General features: G+C 39.6%; 1 protein-coding gene across 5 annotated transcripts in view; it reads right to left on the minus strand.

Moving 5' to 3' along the window:
- The window catches only part of LOC140639123 (S-adenosyl-L-methionine-dependent tRNA 4-demethylwyosine synthase TYW1), a 239312-nt gene that overhangs the window by 38498 nt on the left and 179145 nt on the right, over positions 1-21669 (minus strand). For 3 of the 5 annotated variants that reach the window (XM_072837582.1, XM_072837579.1, XM_072837583.1), the window contains one exon: positions 18257-18424. In XM_072837582.1, the coding sequence (XP_072693683.1) occupies positions 18257-18424 (168 nt within the window). Of the gene's footprint in view, positions 1-11382; positions 11464-14454; positions 17818-18256; positions 18425-21669 lie in introns of those variants that run through there. The other 2 variants (XM_072837580.1, XM_072837581.1) reach the window with 2 other exon arrangements.

Raw genomic sequence — 21669 nt, forward strand, 5'->3', positions numbered from 1 at the left:
GCCCACAACATATTAGAATTGTTTCTGTAGTTACCTCCTTAGCCCCTTCTACCCCATATCAACTGCTGGCTTTGCAAATATATCTGACTTATAAGTTATGCTGGCACTTAGGACATACAAAGGCCTAGCCTCTTTCTCCTCACCTCTTAACAAAGCTAGAGGACCACACGATGAAGAACATTTCCACCTGTTCTACTGACATCTTGAGACAGAGAATGGGCTTTTGCTACTATTGGCTTCAATGTGCTGTTTTCACAGTGTATTCACTAGAGGAGGTGCAATACTCAGACCTTACTGGAATTGGGGTAACACTCCAGCTAATGCAGGAGTTACATGTCATTACCGTGTATGACAGTAAAATAAGGCCAATAATGATGGCTATCATTTATTCCCACCTATACCAGTTATGGAGTGCTAACTATGGACTTGGCTTAGTCACAGACATTGAAGAAATAATGATAATAATAACCTAGGGTGTGCAGTGAGTGAGGGTAGGCACAAGGCACTTTGGGAGTGCAGAGAAAGATGTGATAAATCACTCCCAAGCCCTCCAGAAGTTTGGTCCCACTAGAAAAATCCTCCCGGGGTGCTCTGCTTCACTTGTTGGGTGAAGCAGATAACTGAATTCTCCTCTTCCCTATGCCTCTCCCTTTGGGGTTTAGATCTCTAGGTCTTCCTTTTCCCTCAAACTCCACTATCATCACTTGTCATGGGTATTCTAACAGGGACTAAAGGATTAGCTTAAACTAGACCAACAGACTTAAAATCTTTTTCCACCACAACTTAAAATAAGAAACATATTTTCTTAGTCTGGTACACACAAACATGCACACATCCTCTGGAAACACAACTTTCACAAAACTATAGGCAATGATCTCATTAAAAAAAAAAAAAAAAGGTCACCTGCTGCAGGCTGCTAGGTTCCCTAATCCCTAATGCAGTTAGATCTGGTCTCCTCTGACTACAGAATCCTAACTCCGGCTTAAAATAGAGGAAGTCAGTTGCACAAATATGACAAGTGTAAGCTAACATCTGACAACTGACAACTCTGATTGCCAACGTCTAAGAAAATAAACTAGAAGCCCAAGCAGATGTAACACATGACAGGTGTATTAGCTATGTGGGCTACCATAACAAAATACCACAGACTGGATGGCTTAAATGGTGGACGTTAACTTTCCTACAGTTCTGGAGGCTAGAAGTCAAAGAAGAAGCTTCCAGTAGATGGCTACCTTCTCACTCTGGCTTCAAGGTTCCTTTCTCAGTGCATGTGGAGGTATCTCATCTTACAAGGACACCAATCCTGTCACATCAGGACCTCATTTTATGACCTTCACTTAACCTTAATTATTTCCTTACAGGCCTTGTCTCAAATGCTAGGTCTTCAACATGTGAATTCTGAAGGGACATAAACATTCAGTCTAGACCAGTGGGTTACTCTTAAATTAACACTAAGCCATCAGACTCCTAAGACAAAAATGAACCTAAGCATGCCCCCTCAAGACAATCTGAGAATACTAAATAATAACTCAAAGTCAAACTGTTCATGCAAAAAGGCAGAAGTTAAAAGGGCAAAATCTGATATGACTGGCAGAAAAATACTGCTGAAAGACACAGATACATAAACAGAAGAACAAAAGCCCCAATCACAAAATTTGAGGTTACCCTAGTTCAAGAATTCCTCAGATCCAACAGTAAGGAAAGAGGCAAATCTCTGCAGAATTACAAAGAGACTCAAAAGGTCACAGATGATCTCAAAAACACACTACAAGTGCAATAAGGTATAGCCCTAGCTAAATAAAGCCAGGCTGCTAAAGATCTGTGGCCTTGTTGGGTAGATAAGCCAGTGTTCCGGTTGTCCAAAACTACAGCATGAAGGGTCTTATTCTCATCATTTTCTCTTTTTCACAGAGGAAAAATTTCGTTGAAAAGAATAATGACAAATAAATTCTTTATTATTTTGATGTTTAAAAAGATTTTATTAAAGACAGATTAAACGCATGTACTTTTGCTTCTGGATATCCCACTAAAGCGACACTAAAGGCATACCTAAAAGATCTATTACCTGTGAAAGCAAAGAGATCAGGAGAAAACACCATCAAAGTTTTAGAAGATGGAAAGATGAAAGATGAGCAATAACGGGCTAGCAGACCCAAGAGAACTGCATCTTAAGCTAGCAAATAGAAAAATCCAAGATTCAGGGCACCTGGGTAGCTCAGTGGTTGAGCATCTGCCTTCGGCTCAGGTCATGATCCCGGAGTCCTGGGATCGAGTCCCACATCAGGCTCACGGCAGGGAGCCTGCTTCTCCCTCTCCCTAAGTCTCTGCCTCTCTCTATGTGTCTCTCATGAATAAATAAAATATTAAAAAAAAAAAACAATAGAAAAATTCAAGATTTGACCCAATTTATGCCTCAGAATTCCCCAAAGGCCCAGAAACTGGTGGCCCAGTCACTTCTGGAAGTGGGAGTAGAAGCACCAACTCCCTGCACCATACACACACACACACACACACACACACACACACACACACAAAAAAAAAACCCAAAGATAGATTTATATTCTATGTATAATGGTTAGAATCCCAAGTTCCCTCCACATCCTGTACATAAACACAGCTGAGCAGCTGCCCAATCTACCCAGCCCCCGTCCCAGTAGAAGACAGGAGGTTTATTCCCATAAGACAATAGAGAGAAAAATCCAAGGATTATGGGGTAGCAGGTAGAGCTGAGAACAGGGCTATCATACCAAAAATGAGAGCTCAGGACAGCCCTATTCCCTGCCCGTTTCCTGATCGCTGATGGTCATGCAGCCTGGGGAAAAACAGGAGACCTTCTGGCCGGTCCAAGAGCACTGAATGAAAAGTAGTTTGAGTTTTCCTAAGGAAATGATTCTGCTAGATTTCTTTAAGATAAAATCAAGCCCATTCCACTCACTTAGGGACATTCAGTATATTTTTTAGTCTCCCATTTAGATATGAGCAGACAACTAGTGACCATCTAAAGAAAACTTCTAATAAGAGAACTAAAAATAAACCAAAGGAAAAGAGTAACAGAGTAAACAAAGCATAGGCAAGGAGAAAACAGCAAACAAAACAAAACAAAAACCCAAACAACTAAACTAAAACAACTATCAGAAAAATGAGATAATCTGAATCCATAAAAAAATTTTACCCTATAAAAAGAAGACACTCAAGGAATGAAAAGAATCTTAGGTTTTAAAACTATAGGAATAAGACGAAAGATTCACAGTTAAGAAAAAAAAACTTAAGAGAATTTCCTAGAATGTAGAGTAAAAATGATAGAAAACAGGAGAGAGGGTACTGAAAAAATAAAAATAAAAAACTAAAGGATTAGATCAAGAGACCCAATTTTATTAAAGTAAGACTAGTTTTTGAAAGAAAGGAGAAAAAAATAGAAAGGAGGAAATCCTCAATGCAATAATTTGGGAAAAATTTCATGAAGTGAAATATTAAGCATGTTATTTAGAGATGTAATGACAAATACCAGTTACACAAAGCTGAAAGTGGTTGTTGCTTGAGGAAGTAAAGCAGGTATGTTTGAGGAAAATATAAGGAATTGCTGATTTTTATAATAAACTTTCACTTTTTAAACTATCTAGGTAGAATTCTGATAAAACTAAAAAACAAAATTTAAAATAGTAATGACCAATCTCTCAAAGCAAGGGAAGAGCATATTATTAACAACCCAAGCCAACAAACAGGGTGGAGGAAAGATTTGCATGACAATGGCAGTGACCAATATTTATGAAGCATCCTATTATGCACTAGGCACTATGTTTGGTTCTCTGGCTTGTCTAATCCACTTAAACAAAACTCATGTGGTTGGATTCTCATCTTTAAAACAAGGGCAAAAGTCCAAAAAAGCTAAGTAACAAATATGACAAAGGTCCTATCCTCTTGTAAATGGGAGAGCCAAGATTCAAATTTGTGGGTGTTCAAGAGCCTGTGGTCATTACACTATCACACACTGTTAGCCATCAAACCAGAAAAATGACAGAACTAATAAGAACCATGGTGTGTTTCAAGTATCTTGGAGTGCAAAAAGACTTTTTCACACCTGAATTTATTTAAGTATAATATTTCCAAGGTAATTCCCTTTGTTTAACTGATCTAAAAGTCACCGAAAATAATTTGTATGCTCCAAATTCTCAGTGTCCTTCAACCTTCCTCAGCATAAAGTCTAAACAATGAGCACATGGAGGAGAAGAATGCTGTCTATTAATTATTTCTCTACCACAGCACAACAGAGACTGTTCCAAAGCAAATGCAAGGGGAACAAAAGGTTTATATGCAGACCTCTAAAGTCAGCCTGCTCTGCTTTTGATTGGTTCTGTTTTGCTTATACAGCTTTCATCCTGTCTGGCAAAATAATAATTAAAAAAATAAAACTGCCACAGTGAGAAATATTCCTCCCATTATCTTAACAGGTTCCTAATAGTTTAGGCAGTATAGGTGAGCACTCTGCCTTTTTTTTTGTAGATGAATAACTGACTTCCTATTAGTTTCAACAGTATCTTCCATATAGACAAGTCTATATCCACAGCTACTTCAAACTCAAAATGTCACAAACAAAAATTCTTACCATTCAGCCTGTCAATCTCATGCCTCAACTATGCTGTGCTAAAGTTATTCCAGCTTCTTTTTTCTTTAAAGATTTTTATTTATTTATTCATGAGACACAGAGAGAGGCAGAGACACAGGCAGATGGAGAAGCAGGCTCCTCGGAGGGAGCCTGATGCGGGACTCGATTCCAGGACCCCGGGGTCACACCATGAGCCAATTGCTGAGCCACCCAGGCATCCCAAGTTATTCCAGCTTTTAAATTATAAATGCTATGTAGCTACTGGAAAAGTCCTAATCATTCAAAGGCATGTATTTTTATACACCCAAGAATTAAAAAATGAGGAAATCCTGCATAGGAGTTAAAAAGAGCAGATTAAGAGCTATTTATTAAAGTCACCATTGGAGATACTTTGTGGAAATATTCCTCCACGTGATACCGTAGTATTTTCTTTATTGAAAAGTCAAATTATCAGCACCTTTAGTCTTGGAAGACCCTTTATTAAAAGCCTGTTATAGGTAAGGCACTATCCTAGTTGCTTCATATTTGTCACTTTATTTAGTCATCACAATAACCCTGTAAAACAGAGTATCATTATTTTTTTTAGATAAGAAAAATGAGAAATGGTGAATCTGGGATTTGAAAACAGATAGATAACTACAAAGTTGTCCCCCAAGACCACCCTAACTTCTGTCATCAATTGTCAATTGTAAATTTAGGGGTTCCCAAGACCACTTTCAGCTTGACAATTCACTAAAAGGACCCACAGAATTCACTGAGCACTGTTATGCATAGTATGGCTTATTACAGCAGAAGGACACAGATTAAAATCAGCCAAGGGAAGACCCACATGGGGACTGACTCTAGGAGAGGTTCCATGCACGAAGTTTCCAGCCGTCCTCTTTCACTGGAGTAGTGGTCAGAGCTAATCTCACCAAGAAGAGGCATGGAGTGCTGCCAATGTAGGAAGCTCACCTGAGCCTTGATGTCCAGGCTTGCTTTTTTGCTTTTGTTTTTTAAAGGGAAGTGTGAAGGGACAGAGCAGGAGAGAGAGAATCTTAAGCAGGCTCCACACCCAGAGTGGAGCCCTACATAGGGTTCGATCTCGTAACCCTGAGATCATGACCTGAGCCAAAATCAAGAATCGGACACTTAACTGACTAAGCCACCCAGGCACCCCAATGTCCAGAGTTGTAACAGGGACTTGGTCACCTAGACATAGTTAATTGTGGAGTGGCTGACTTTAGTTTCCAGCTCCTCTGAAGGTCAAGTACCTACCCCAAATCACATGCTTAGTGTAACAATCAAGTGTGACCCAAGGTCCCCAGATAAACAAAGACACTCTTCATAGGCAGGACATTCCAAGAGCTTGGAAATCACCTCCTAGAAGCTGAGGGCAAAGATCAGCCCTTTCTTTGGGTAAAATTACAGCCAGAACTCAAAGTCCACATACAATGGACAACATAGAATAATACAAAAATAAAAAAGAAACTAACCAAAAAAAAAAAAGGACTCATTCATTTCATTTGAATTTTCACACTCTTAAGAAGTTATGATCTTGGGATCCCTGGGTGGCGCAGCGGTTTGGCGCCTGCCTTTGGCCCAGGGCGCGATCCTGGAGACCCGGGAATCCCACATCGGGCTCCTGGTGCATGGAGCCTGCTTCTCCCTCTGCCTGTGTCTCTGCCTCTGTGTGTGCGTGTGTGCGTGTGTGTGTGTGACTATCATAAATAAATAAAAATTAAAAAAAGAAGTTATGATCTTAGTGTCAGTTATTTCCTAAGTTTGGTCCACCAAACATACAGTAACACTGACAAACCAACCATCCACTGGTCAGAGGATGAAGGAGAGACTGCCAGCCTTCTCATAATGCAGAAGTACATGTGAACTGGGAAGAAGTAGAGAAAATCCCAGGGCAGTTTGGAACACACACACACACAAAAGAGTGATGTGGTAGTACTTGAGTCTCCTAGATTTATGGATTTTGCTCCTAACTACAACTGCATTGTTTGTTCTTTGGGTAAGAGGAGGCAAAGATCACACAGACTTCAAAATGCACCTGACTGCCTGCAACAGTGGAGCACTGAGCAGAGCACCGAGCATAGTTGGGGCTACTGCAGTCATACCAGGTGATATGAAAAATGAAGAAGCAAAAGAAGCCAAGAGAAAAGAAAGGAAGGAAAAAGAAAGGAGCTGGTCAGAAAGGCTGAGAGGTGGATACAAGCAGTGGCTTGTAGTACATTCTATTTCAGACAGGTTCACTGGTGAATTCTACCAAATATTTCAGAAAGAACACCAATTCTCACTATCTATTCCAGGAAACAGAAGCGAAGAAAACACTTCTTAACTTAGTCTATGAGAGCAGCATTGCCCTAATACCAAAACAAGATTAAGACATTATAAAGAAAGGAAATTTCAAAACAGTAACTGTCATGAACATATATGTAAAAATCAATGAAATATTAGCAATTCAAATCCAACAATGTATTAAAAAACTAAACACCATGACCAAGTGGAATTTATTCCAGGTATGGCAAGGCCGGTTCAACATTTGAAAATCAATTAATGTAACACATCATGTCAATAGGCTAAAGAAGAAAAATATGATCATATCAATAATTGCATAAAAAGTATATAACAAAAATCCAGGGATCTCTGGGTGGCTCGGCGGTTTAGTGCCTGCCTTCGGCCCAGGGTGTGATCCTGGAGTCCCAAGATCAAGTCCCACATAGGGCTCCCTGCATGGAGCCTGCTTCTCCCTCTGCCTGTGTCTTTGCCTCTCTCTCTCTCTCTCTCTCTGTCTTTCATGAATAAATAAATAAAATCTTAAAAAAAATCCAAACTGATTTATGATTTAAAACTCTCAGCAAAAATAAATAAATAAATAAAACTCTCATCAAACTAGAAATAGAGGGAAATGTCCTCAACCTGATACACATCTACCAAAACTACAGTAAACTTCCTACTTAATGGTGATAAACCAAACACTTTCTAACTAAAATCAGAATCAAAGCAAGAAGGTCCTCTTTTACCATTTCTTTTTTTTTTAAAATATTTTATTTATTTATTCATAAGAGAGAGCGAGAGAGAGAGAGGGGCAGAGACACAGGCAGAGGGAGAAGCAGGCTCTAAGCAGGGAGCGTGACATGGGACTCGATCCTGGGTCTCCAGGATCAGGCTCTGGGCTGAAGGTAAGCGCTAAGCCACTGAGCCACCCGGGCTGTCCAAGATTGCATAGTATTGACAAAAGAATGGACACATAGATCAGTGAAACAATACAAAGGCCAGATACACCCACACAAATATAGTCTACTGATCTTTGAAAACAGATCACAGGCAATTTCATGGAGGACGAATAATCTTTCCAACAAATGTACTTCAAAAGCTTGATATCCACATGCAACAAATAAACAACCCCAAAAAACAAAAACCCAAACAAAAAAAATCTCGATATAAATCTTACAGCTTTCAAAGATCTTAGACCTAAACATGTACTATAAAACTATAAAACTTCTTGAAGATAACATAGGATGAAACCTAAGTGACCTTGAGTTTGGAAACCTAGCATCACCCATGAAAGAAAAAGTTGATAAGCCAGATTTTATTAAAATTAAAAATGTTTGCTCTGAAAAAGGTACAGTTAAGAGAATGGAGAGTCAAATTACAGGCTGGAAGAAAATATTTGCAAAACACATCTGATAAATGGCATGTATCCAAAGTATGTAAAGAATTCCTAAAACTTAACAATAAGAAAATAACAAATCTAATTTAAAAATGAGTAAAAGATCAGGACACCTCGCTGAAGAAAATGTACAGATGGCAAATAAGCATATGAAAAGATGTTCACTCTTTTCATGATATTATGTACTTTTCAAAACCTTTACAACTTTATAGTACAAATACTATAAAAGTATGAAAATTTTTAAAAAAATCATTTAAGAGGTCAGGAGATCCCAGGAAGAGGAGCAGACTGTATGTGAGAATCTAACTATATTACAAATGTATGCAAAAACTTCACTGAAGGAAAGGAAGAGGAAAAGGTGCTGACCTAAGTAATTCTGGAAATGAGTGTTATCTCTAAGATTAAAAACAAAAGGAACTACATACAAGCACTGTATTCTAGGGTTTAAAGTTCTAATCCTGCTATCCATGTATATTGGAACTGAACAATTAAGTAAATAGATGATTGATATTAGGCGCTAGGTTTCTCACTGTTGGAGAGGAAATTCACAAATAAGCAAAAGGGAAGACTAGAGTGAGTCACGTTGGCAATGGATTAGAGTCTGAGACATTAGTATGTTTAGCTTAATATAGACACAAACAGATACATGTAGAAATATTTACAGCCTATGTGTATATACAAAGGCTAGAATATTCACACAATTTATTTGCTCTGTAACACGTTTTAGAGGGCTTAAAGGAAACAACACCCTGGGGCACCTGGGTGGCTCAGTGGTTGAGCGTCTGCCTTCAGTTCAGGTCGTGATCCTGGGGTCCTGGGATCGAGTCCTGTATCAGGCTCCCCAAAGGGAGCCTGCTTCTCCTCTGCCTCTGTCTCTGCCTCTCTCTCTCATGAATAAATAAAAATCAAAAAGAAAGGAAAAAGACATAACATCCTAGTAGCAACAAGCACACCTTCACCCAGATCTTGGTTTCTTAACACCATTTTACAAAAAAAGGAACCAGGCTCCTGAAGGAAATTACTGATTCTAAGACTGGAGCAGGAAATATCCAGGAGGAGCCTGAAGCATCTTGTAGAGCCAGAAAGTAAGAAAGTGCTTAAAAACAAAAACAGATAAACCCCTGAACACTGATGGGAGTAAGCTAAAGAAGCCCAAGAGCCAACTACAAGAGATCCCAGTAGTCAGAGCCAGAATAATTTGAACAAGAAAAGAAATAAAGTAGAATTGGATTATAACCCAAAGTATAAAATAAATACGAGTCCATACTGTTATAAAAAATGAGGGCGCCTGGGTGGCTTAGTTGGTTAAGTATCTGTCTTCAGCTCAGGTCATTATCTCAGGGTCCTGGGATTGGGAGTCCTGCACGGGGCTCCTTGCTCAACAGGGAGTCTGATTCTACCTCTCTCTCTCCCCCTCCCCCCTGCTGATGTGTGCTCTCTCTCTCTAATAAAACCTTTTTAAAAACTAAAAAAAATGATTGAATAAAGTAATAAATGTGAAGAGATACACCTATTTATGTAGATATCTCACCCTCAAGGACGTAGAACATAATTCTCACTCCTTACATATGGGCTGCATATAGTGATGTCTTTCCAAAGAGTAAAGGTGCAGAAAGGGCAAGGGAAGAGTAATTCTACAGTGGAAACCTGACAAACACTATGTCAGTTTGCTGACCAAGGTCAACATCACTAGTTGTAACTCAGGTTGGCAATATGCATTCCTGATTCAATATGATGAAAATGGCACTTTTTCTCTGTGGTCTTCCTCCTAAAAACCCACAACCCAAGTCTTATGAGAAAAACACTGGACAAATTTCCTATAAAATACCTCATGAGTACTCCTCAAAGCTGTCAAAGTTATCAAAAACAAGGAAAGTCAGAAAATGCCATAGCCAAGAGGAGCCTAAAGAGATGTGAACATTAAATATAATGTGCTCTTCTGGATGGGATCCCAGAAGAGAAAAAGGACATTAGGCAAAACCTAAGGAAATCTAAACTATGGACTTTAGCTAATAATGCAGCAATATTGGTTCATTAATTGTAACACATGTACTATACCAATGTAAGGTGTCCGTAACAGCAAATCTAGGGCATAGAGGAACTCTCTGTACTAACCTTCTCAATTTTTCCATAAATCACAAACTGTATGTACTAAGACATAAAATATCTTTTTTTTTTAAGATAAGGAATTAAGTTTTAAAACACTGCTTTGGATTTATGGATTCTGCAAGCCATACCTACAACCTACTACTTGGTTGGCACTGGCAGTGATCCACTCTTAATAGAATTATCACCAATACACAGAGAAAAAGGACTTTACTGTTTCTAAAGTAAAATTATCAAAGTATATTGTACTCATCATGGTCTTATTAGTTTGCAGACTGACAGGTCCAAGGTTCCATTTGAGCTGCTAATGGAAAGCACAGCAGCAGAAGGGTGACTGTATTCCGCCCTTCCTTCCACAGCACACAGACAACTCTCCTCGTGTAGACAGTCTCCTGTGGGTAACTGTACTTAACTCTTTGTCCCTCTAGCACAACCTTGGAACTAAAATATGCTGACTTACTTAAGGCCGTTTTATCCTTCCTTTGTTCAAAGTCAAAGAAACTCACCGAACCTTCTATCCACTAAAGAAACTCCTTATCAGGAACAGAAACTCCTTTATCTAGAGTCTACACATCACTTCTAAATAACAAAACTGTTGTGAAAAAAAAAATAATTCATTAAAAAATACCCCAATAACAATTAAGAGTGCTTTGCATGTGATAAAACCTATGACAATAACAAGATCACTGTACTGCAAATGACCACTGGGTATTCTGGGTATGGAGGGTAATACAGATTATAATGGATTCTCCAGAGGCTGTTTCATGTTGTGAAAAATCTTACAAATTTAAGGCAGAATCTGTAAAGGTCATCTAAATGTAAATATTCAACCAATGCCTGAAATTTCTCTAGAATTTTTTTTTCTTTTAAAGAATTCACCTTACATTTTGGGCTACATGGTATCCTAGATCAGAGAATTTAAAATTTTTGAAGTCGATAAAGAAATGTCACAATGGAGGGTTTTTCAGTGCTGTACTTTATGGCAATGTGGCAATGTTTGTATTTCTGCTAGCCAACTTTACTAGAATCAGAGAAGTCCAGTACAGTAGATAGGAGAGACTTCTAAAAAGCATGCATCAGCATCAGATTCCTGCTGCAGAAAAAGAGAGAGGAAATAGTGAACAGGAAAACAACTGGATTTAACAATGAGCAGCTCACTAAACAATGAGGTTGTTAAACAGTCAATACCCACTCTTATTTATGAACTGATTTTTTTTTTTTTTTAATGGATTCTTCTAGTCTTTAGGTTTTGTTTGGTCTTTTTCTGTTTCTTTGTTTGGTTTTTGGCTATATCTCTGTTTTTAGTACCCTTAAAAAGAGGGATCCCTGGGTGGCGCAGCGGTTTGGCGCCTGCCTTTGGCCCAGGGTGCGATCCTGGAGACCCAGGATCGAATCCCACGTCGGGCTCCCGGTGCATGGAGCCTGCTTCTCCCTCTGCCTATGTCTCTGCCTCTCTCTCTCTCTCTCTGTCACTATCATAAATAATAAATAAAAAAAAATTAAAAAAAAAAAAAAAAAGACATCCATCTGTAAACTGCTGGCCTACTTACTAAATTAAATGGGATCCGATAGGCTCTGATTAGGATCAGGCAAGGATGTTTCCATGTAAGTTTCAGGAAAATCTTTCCAGTAACACTGCAGGGACGGTCTTGTAACCATCCTGGGTGACACTTCTAACATAAATAAAATCAGTTTACATGGAAATAGCCTACTAAATAATCTACTAATAAACAGTGTGCCAAGTTGGACTGGCATTACTGTTCCCTGCAGAGATACTAAACCAAAAACTATACGTGTCAAAACTGTGGTCATAGACTTCTCGGTCCTGGACAAGATGGAGGATATACACTCCTCCTATTTCTCCTACCATATAGCTAATATCCCTGGATGTTACATATAAAACAAACAGAAGAAGACTTTAAAGAGTGGGTATAAGAAAAAAATAATAAAATAAAATAAAATAAAATAAAATAAAATAAAATAAAATAAAATAAAATAAATAAAATAAAATAAAATAAAATAAAATAAAATAAAATAAAATAAAATAAAATAAAATAAAATAAAATAAAAAAGAGTGGGTATAAGAAGGTAGACTGCTAGGGATCTTGGGACCTGAGGAGCAACAATAATGGTACATTTCCTGGGTTTTATTTTTGGCTTTTATATCCTACACTGGGTGCTGGGCCCAGGAGCCTCATTGAAGCCTGCAATCCAGAAACACCAATAAGCACAAACAACCCCCCACAAAACAAAAACAAAAACAAAAACAAAAACAAAAAAACCCAAAACCAACTAACTAAACAAACAAGAAACCTTAAAGCCCTATGAAAAATCTGATTTTCTTAGCCAAATGACTAGGAAAAGGGTAGCCTAGCTAGCAAGACAGAAAACTAGAAAGGTGGAGTGGAGGATCCTACCATGTCAATCCCCCTCTGTGGTCTCAGGAGAGACCCTGCTAGGAGTGTTGACCTCTACCTGGCCATAGCAAGGTGCTCTCCCCACCCACACTAGAGTCGGGACAGAAGAAGCTTAGCAGAGAGCCAAGACTCTCACCACTGCCTAGGGGCAATGAGGCCCCCCACATCCATCCCACACTGTCACTGGGAGAGCAAGAAGGTGGTCCTCCCTTCCCAGTCAGAGTGGTATCAGAGGATGCTGAGGGGAGAGCCTGAATTTCTCCATCTACTTGGGAGTGATGAGGTGACACCACTCTGCAACTCACCTAGGATGAAAGAGAGTAGCCTGCATTTAATATCTGACCAAGTCAACTGTGGAAGGAGCCTCAGTGTCCATCGAAAGATGAATGGATAAAGAAGATGTGGTTTATGTATACAATGGAATATTACTCAACCATTAGAAATGACAAATAACCACCATTTGCTTCGACATGGATGGAACTGGAGGGTATTATGTTGAGTGAAATAAGTCAATCGGAGAAGGACAAACATTATATGGTCTCATTCATTTGGGGAATATAAAAAATAGTAAAAGGGAATAAAGGGGAAAGGAGAAAAAATGAGTGGGAAATATCAGAAAGGGAGACAGAACATGAGAGACTCCTAACTCTGGGAAACGAACTGGGTGGGGTGGGGGAGAGGAGGTGGGCGGGGGGTGGGGGTGACTGGGTGACGGGCACTGAGGGGGGCACTTGATGGGATGAGCACTGGGTGTTATTCTACATGTTGACAAATTGAACACCAATAAAAAATAAATTTATATAAAAAAAAAATCTGACCAAGTCTATCACTTTCCTGTCTCCCTTCATACCCTTTGCTTCAGACCCTCATCACTTTACCCTCAGACTGTTGGACTATTACACCAGTTTTTAACTGGCCTCTCTGTCTTACAGCCTTGCAATTCATCCCCTATAATGTTGCTAGAGAAATTTTCCTGAAACTCACATCTGACTGTGTCACTCCCCTACTTAAACTCTCCAGTGCCTGCCCATGCTATACAGAAAAATGCACAATTAGGATGCCATTCCGCACCATCAATGCTTTTGCCCCTGACCAATCACTCCCTTTCCTTTCCCTTCAACCCTCCTTCTGACCTCTGGACACACCAAACTACTTGTCATTCTCCCAACAGGCTCGGCCTCTGCACTTCTCCAAGGACTTTTCCTTGTACTGTTTTCTGCTTAAATGTCCTTCCTAACTGGGCTGTCGTTGGATATCCAATCAAACAGCAACTCCTCTATGAAGCCTCTCCTGATAGTACCATATAGGCCCAAGTACACCCCTCTTTGGGCTCTATTCTATTCTCCCATCATTACTTTGATAAAACTTTGGGGCATTTATTTGTTTTGATAGTTGTCTTTTTTTCTGTTAGACACTCCTGAAGGCAGGGACTATTTTTACATCAGATAATGAGGGTTAATCTCAGACTCTCTCCTCATGCTGGCTTGTAGCTTGTAGTCATGTCTATTATTTCATTTATCACACTGAATTTCAGTTATTTGGCCCCTTCTGAGAACTCCCTGTGGATATGGGCAGAACCAAAAAAGCAGCCAGAAGGGTGAAAACGGTAGATTATCTGAAAAGGAGCAACAAACCAATAGCTGACCTTTTATCAATGGAATTGAAAAGACAAGAGAATAGCTTTATTATATTGAAAGGCAACAAATGTCAACTTCAAATTTTATCCCCAGCCAAAATACATTTCCAGACAAACAAAAACAGAATTTCCCATCAGTGGACTCCCATTAAAGTAAATTTTAAAAAGTGTTTTCTGGGCAGAAGGAAGACAATTCCATATGGAGGGTCAAAAATGCAGAAAGGAACAGAGAGCAAAATAGTGTTAAAGATGCACGTAAATCTAAATGAATTCTGACTACCTAAGGCAGTTAGTAACATTCTCCTTACATATTTATAATTAATGTACACAACAGTAACAGCATGTGAGTTGGGAAAGGGAAATGGAGGTGGATAAGGTGTTCTCAGGTCCTTGCATTGCAGTTAGATCATAAAAATATTAATATGAGACTGATTAGTCAAGGATTCATACAGACATTCTTATCCTAGTGCAACCACTAAATGAAAAGAGTATATAATTCCCAACCTAATTAAAGGAAAAGTAAGACCTATTGTGGCTGAGAAAATAAAGAAAGTGCAGAAAGAGGGAATCCCTGGGTGGCTCAGTGGTTTAGCACCTGCCTTCGGCCTAGGGCGTGATCCTGGAGTCCCGGGATCGAGTCCCACTTCGGGCTCCCTGCAGGGAGCCTGTTTCTCCCTCTGCCTGTGTCTCTGCCTCTCTCTCTCTCTGTGTCTTTCATGAATAAATAAATAAAATCTTAAAAAAAAAAAAAAGTGCAGAAAGAGAGGAAAGAGCACTTTAAGAAGAAGCTAGAGAGGCAGACAGACCAATCATGTTGGGCCCTGGGGTCACATTAGGATTTTGATTTTTATGTTAAAAGCAATGAGAGATCACTGAAGCATCTGAGCAGCAGAGATCTATATTCCAGAAAGATTTCTTTGGCTATGATGTGAGGAACAGTCTCTGGAGGAAGAAAGAATTTTACTGCCTGGTCGGGATTATTTTCAGAGTATGCCTCTTTCTTCAATTTTTTTTAAAGGCACTACCTTTCCTCAGGTAACAGTGAATGAGAAACTAGAAAATGAAATTCGAGTTTTTTGGCTTTAATTTTTAGGATTTGCTTTGTAAGTTAATTAGCTTTGTAGCTATTTAATTAACATTTCAAATACCAGGTGGCCTCTTTCTTTGTTCCTTGGTGTCCCAGAACATATTCTTCTGTCTAAATATTTGAGTCTGGCAGACCATAGGTCAGCTACATACAATCTCACTGCAACCAAAGCACAAGAGCCTTTTAACCTGGTGTTTGTTGAAACTAAAGGATGTGAAATTTTAATTGAGTGAATCTCGTATTATTAAATGTCGCTAACTTGAGAAGCTGTTCAGGAAGTCATTTAAGGTTTTTGGGGAGGATAAAAGGTTCTTTCATGCTCAAATTAAGCATGACTTCACTTGTGTAAAAAGAAGAGGTACTCTATTCTTGACCTTTATTAACTTTTTGGTATTAATTTATCTTTTTTTAAAAAAGATTTTATTTATTTATTTATTTATTTATTTATTTATTTATTTATTTATTTAAGACACCGAGAAAGAGTAGAGACATAGGCAGAGAGAGAAGCAGGCTCCATGCAAGGAGTCCGATGTGGGACTCTATCCTGGAACTCCAGGATCATGCTCTGAGCCGAAGGCAGACGCTTAACAGCTGAACCACCCAGGTGTCCCTTAATTTATTTTTACTGTGATATAATTCACATGCCATAAAATTCAGCCTTTTAAAGTGTACAATTCAGTGACTTTTGGTATAGTCACAAAGATGGGCAACCAACACCACTCTATAATTATAGAATATTTCCATCACCCCCAACAGAAATTCTGTACCTGTTAGTGGTCACTTCCCAGCCTGTTCTTCCCATAGTCTCTGGCCACCAATAACCTATTCTGTCTCTACAGATTTATCTGGTTTGGACATTTCATGCAAATAGAATCATACAATATGTGCCCTTTTGTACATTTTTTAAAAGCATTTGTTAATGGAGAACTTGAACAGAAAACCAGGTAGAGTAGTCTAACAAAAACCTCTGTGCCATCATCTAGTCTCAATGATGGTCATCCTACCTGATGTGAAATGTTGGGGGCCAGGAACCAATGGCAAGAGAGAATTCTTCAGATGTTTTCAGTGCAAAAAGCATGGTTTTATTAAAGCACGGTGATGGGACCTGTGGGCAGAAAGAGCTGCACTGGGAGTTGCGAGGAGTGACTGGTTATACACTTTCAAGCTGGGAGGGGGTTAGGGAGAGCGGAAGTCTCTAAGGAACTTGGAAGCAAGGTTTCCAGGACCGTGAGGGGCTAGGTGCTGTTAGGATAAGGTCATTTACCTTAAAACCCTAGTCTGGTAAAACCCTAGTCATGTGACTCTTCAGATATATACTAGGGGGCTGGCCATATGTTTGGAGGATGATTGCTAACATATCTTTGTGGGGGCTGCAGGAGTGGGCAAAGAAAAAGGAAGATTCCAAAGGGATTTTCGATGTTAAAAAAGACTTACAGGATCCTGGAGGTCAGGCTAATGTCAAGCTAAGGGTACCTTTTGCCTCTAGCAAAGTACTCACACTGAGGCAGCTGAGCTCCTGAAGCCTGTCCCAAAATACTTGTCAATGGGCTCTAAGTTGTAAGGAAGTTTAGGTTTTTTTCTAGATTTCTTTTGCCTTTGTTCTCCACATTACTACCCACACACCCAAGTAATTTCACCTCACGTTATTTTTTTTAAACATTTTATTTATTCATGAGAGACGCAGAGAAAGAGAGAGGCAGAGACATGGGCAGAGGGAGAAGCAGGCACCAGCCATGCAGGGGGCCTGATGTGGGACTCGATCCTGGGGCTCCAGGATCAGGCCCTGGGCTGAAGGTGGTGCTAAACTGCTGAGCCACCTGGGCTGCCTCTCACCTCACATTATTTTGAATCAAATCCCAGATACCACATTATTTCTATGTAAAGGCTTCAGTAAGGACATATTGTGGTAGCTATGCTAACACACACTGGCCTTCTGATTAGCAGTTTTTCCTTCTTATTTTAATGGCTTACCTCTACCAAGAACTAATTTTTCTTTTGCCAGACATTCTTTACGTAAGAAATTCACTAGATTTAGGTACTTGTTCTGTCTAATAAAAGTGCTAAAAGGGAAAGATAGAAATCAAAGCTCCAGAAAAATTTCTCCAAATGCTGAGATTCAAAGTGATCTATAATTTGATAAATACCTCAGTGTTTCTTCTGAAAGTCATATGGTGGTTGTTTACTATTTCAGCTTTCTCTTGTCATTCTGAGAAAGGACTAGAGGTTATGACAAAGGTGTTTTTTGCTTTTGTTTTTGAGCATGCACCAGTTATACACCAGATATCACTTCAAGAAGCTAGGTGAAGTCTAAGAACAAAACAACATCACACAGAAAAGAATTTATGAGCCCAATGGACAGAACTGAGGGCTTTCTTTTTTTGTTGTTTTTTGTTTTTGTTTTTTTAAATAAAGATTGATATATTTATTTGAGAGAGAAGCTCATGCATGCACATGTGTAAGAGCAGGTGGTAGGAATTGAGGGAAAGAGAATCTCAGGCTAACTCCCTACTGAGCTCACAGCCCTATGCGGGGCTGGATCTCAGGATCCTGAGACCATGACCTGAGCAGAAATCAGAGACAGACACTTAACCAACTGAGCCACCCAGATGCCCCTTGAGGGCTTTCTTAAATCTGTTTCAGGAAAGGTAGCAAACAAGCAGATACCAACTATAATAAAGGGAGGGGAAACTAAAAAGAAGGAGAAGAAAGGAGCAGAAAGAAGAACGCATAGTTGAGCTCTTCTTACCCGTTTGTGAGCTATCAGGAGACAGTTGGAATGTTCATGTTCACAAGCAATTTCATAATCGGGGATCAGATCCACCAACTCACGGACAAAATGTATCACCTCCTCATGCCAGGGCACGTTGGCCATGGTGAGACTGCTTGCTGAACTTTCTCCACAGTAGGTGACACCCTGGGGAAGCATTACCAACAGTTAGAGATAATTACAGACCTATTTAAATGTCATGGGGCAAAAGTTTCAGAGCCAGAAAGGCTTCTAGAGATAATTCAGCCGACCCCCCCCCCCCACCAAATCCAATCCAATCCAATGCAAAAGTGAGGAAGTAATAGTGAATTAGAGATGATAAAGTCTGTTTAGGAGCTCACACAAACAGGTAGGAGCTCCCCACCTTGGGACTGCAGGTGCTTGGGTACCCTGCTTCATGCACTCACAATCTATGCTGTCTGGGCACAGCAATGTATCTGAACCATAATGTATCTTTTAATTCTGATTCTTTTGTGCACTATATAATAGGTTAATTCTCAAGGAATTATAATCTCCTAGACCAATAATGGAGGCATAACACCCACAAAAATTCAGTGAACAATTTACTCCCTGGGAAAAGAAGATGAGCTCCCATTTTCTAGTACAGTTTAGGTTTGATAAGGTTCAAAAGGATTCATTGTAAAGGGCCAGCTAGGGATCCCTTTGAAATTATTCTTTAAGAAGATCACTTTGTAATACATTTTGTAAATGGATACATATAAACATAGATTTGTGGCAAATAGGAAATACATTTGTGGCTATACATACAACTCTTTCACACACTTACACATACATGCATGTCTTACCTCTACAGAAATTCCTGACCTGTGCAAAGGTGGTAAGGTAATTTGGCTTCTAATGCTTTTGAACTCTACCTGACAGCTCAAGTTTATAAGACCCCAAAGTTTCATAATTAAGATCTATTTAGTAAATTACATAATGATAAACGTTCTATTAATAAGGGATATTTTAACTTTGTAGACTCTAAATACTCCAGGATCGGGCAGCCTGGGTGGCTCAGTGGTTTAGCGCCGCCTTCAGCCTGGGGCGTGATCCTGGAGTCCCGGGATCGAGTCCTGCGTTGGGCTCCCCACATGGAGCTCGCTTCTCCCTCTGCCTGTGTCTCTGCCTCTCTCTCTCTGTGTCTCATGAATGAATAAGTAAATAAAATATTTTAAATAAATACATACATACATACATACATACCCCAGGATCAAACTTTCTTGACAAGTGTTTTTGAATATTCTAGATATGCTGCTACTAAGGAGGGAATAACTGAAATAAAAAGACATCCACTCACACTCTCTCACATATACATGAGTATGGATGTGCGTGTACGTACACACACACACACACACACACACACACAGACTGGAGGGGGTAGGATGCCACTTTATGAAAATACCATAGAGGAGCACTGTAGAGTGACCCTGACCCTGCAGATGGTGGAGCCGGGAATTGGCTGAAGACTCACATGAGCTCTGCAAAACACTCTACACCAGATGGCTGTTCAAAAAGATTACTGGTATGCTACACCGAGATGACCTTTGCTGAACATAAACTAGAGGCGACCCAGCTTAGTTGTAATAAACAAGAACATCTTCTCTAACAGCCCAATGATTTACAGGATTCATTAAACTGAGATTGAGATTTAGGTGAGTTTAAAAAAGCAAATAATATAACAGTTTTAAAAATCTTTAGGTATGGCTGGAAAGTTTTGCTAAATTTCCCCAAATCACAAAAATGATTTATTGGTAGGTCAAATTAGTCATAAAAAATGAGCTTTATTTCAATTTAAATACTGCTGATAATATGTGAATTATATGAACAAGCATGTACATAGTAGCTAATTCAAAGGAATTTACTTTTCATATTTAAAAAGTTCCCTGAAACGGAGGTTTTAGATGAGATCTTACATTTATGACAAGGGCTTTGGAAAATATTTTATTATTTCCTATTCAGCAACAATAAATCATGAAATGTTAGGCATAACAGACTTGGTTTGGAAAGGCAATGAGAGAATGAATACCACTGTTATATTATTTCGCCTTCACATGACACTTTCCCATACATTTGTATGATACTTCATAGTTAGCCAAATTCCTTCACATGGAAGTTCTCATGTTAGCCAGACAAAATCTTCTGGGGTAGGCAGTGCAAGGACCTTTCAAAGCCAACCACAGAGCCCCAGTGTTCTCTGTGACAGAAATGCTCTGGGCAACAATGTGTCCCAGTGAATTAGTCTGTGGAGTCACCTCTGGGAAGCCTGAGCCCTCCCTCAGTCAGGCTTCTGACAACCCCCCTCCATTGGTACCCTCTGCTCTGCTCTGGCTACTTCACTTTATCCTGTATTCCAGGCTTGTCCGGACTTTATTCCTGATCACACTTTACCTAAATTGTCTAAAAATGCTTCATTTTCTATGATATCACAGGTGTCTGCCACCTTCTCATCCTACCACCACCCTTCTCCTGCCCCATCTATCACCAGCACCAACTATTTCCCCTCATGATTTTGAAAAAAGAATGAACTCAAGAAAGCAGATGGGTACAATGTAGCCAATTGAAAAGCACTCATTTCAGAATCTATAGGTTGAGGAGTGACAAGCAGATCCAAAGAAAATTCCTGAAGAACAGGACGGCTTATGCATCTCTGCGTTTGTAGTGAAAAGCATAACCCACACTGTTATACTGGTGCCTTTCATATAGGATCACTCTACTGTAGGATATGGAGGCCATAAGGTCTTTTACTAGCTGCATGGATAAGTTTATCTGGGGATCCAAGGTCTTTGGGAGGAACAGTATTTTGGCAATTGACTATCTGATATTCTTTTTTTTTTTTTTTTTTCTTTAAAATTTATCTATTCATGAGAGACACACAGAGAGAGAAAGAGGCAGGGACACAGGCAGAAGGAGAAGCAGGCTCCATGCAGGGAGTCCGATGTGGGACTCAATCCAGGGACCCCAGGATCAGGCCCCGGGCCGAAGGTGGCGCTAAACCACTGAGCCACCCGGGCTGCCCGACTATCTGATATTCTAATTAAACTGTCAAAAGACTCCTGATATTGTGTTTGTCTCCTATAGTCTGATGAAAAATGTCTTCATGACTTTCTGCACAATATGCCCATAACATGTCACTCCTTTATCCTGAAAGTGCTTCAATAGCTCTTCCCACAGAAAACTAGCCCAAGCTTCCTAGCATTGGCACAAGGCCTTCCTACAGGACTGCCCCGCTCAGCATCCAGCCTTTACCCAGCTGAACTTCTCACCATATCTTTGATCTCTATTCAGCAACCCCTACTCCATCTGATCCCAATCTCATCATGATAGAGATGGTAAATTATCTTTTACCAGATAATTGGAATAATTCTGTCTAAATTCTGAGCTTGTAGAGG

Source organism: Canis lupus, chromosome 8 (genome assembly GCF_048164855.1).
Source record: "Canis lupus baileyi chromosome 8, mCanLup2.hap1, whole genome shotgun sequence".
Lineage (NCBI taxonomy): Eukaryota > Metazoa > Chordata > Mammalia > Carnivora > Canidae > Canis > Canis lupus.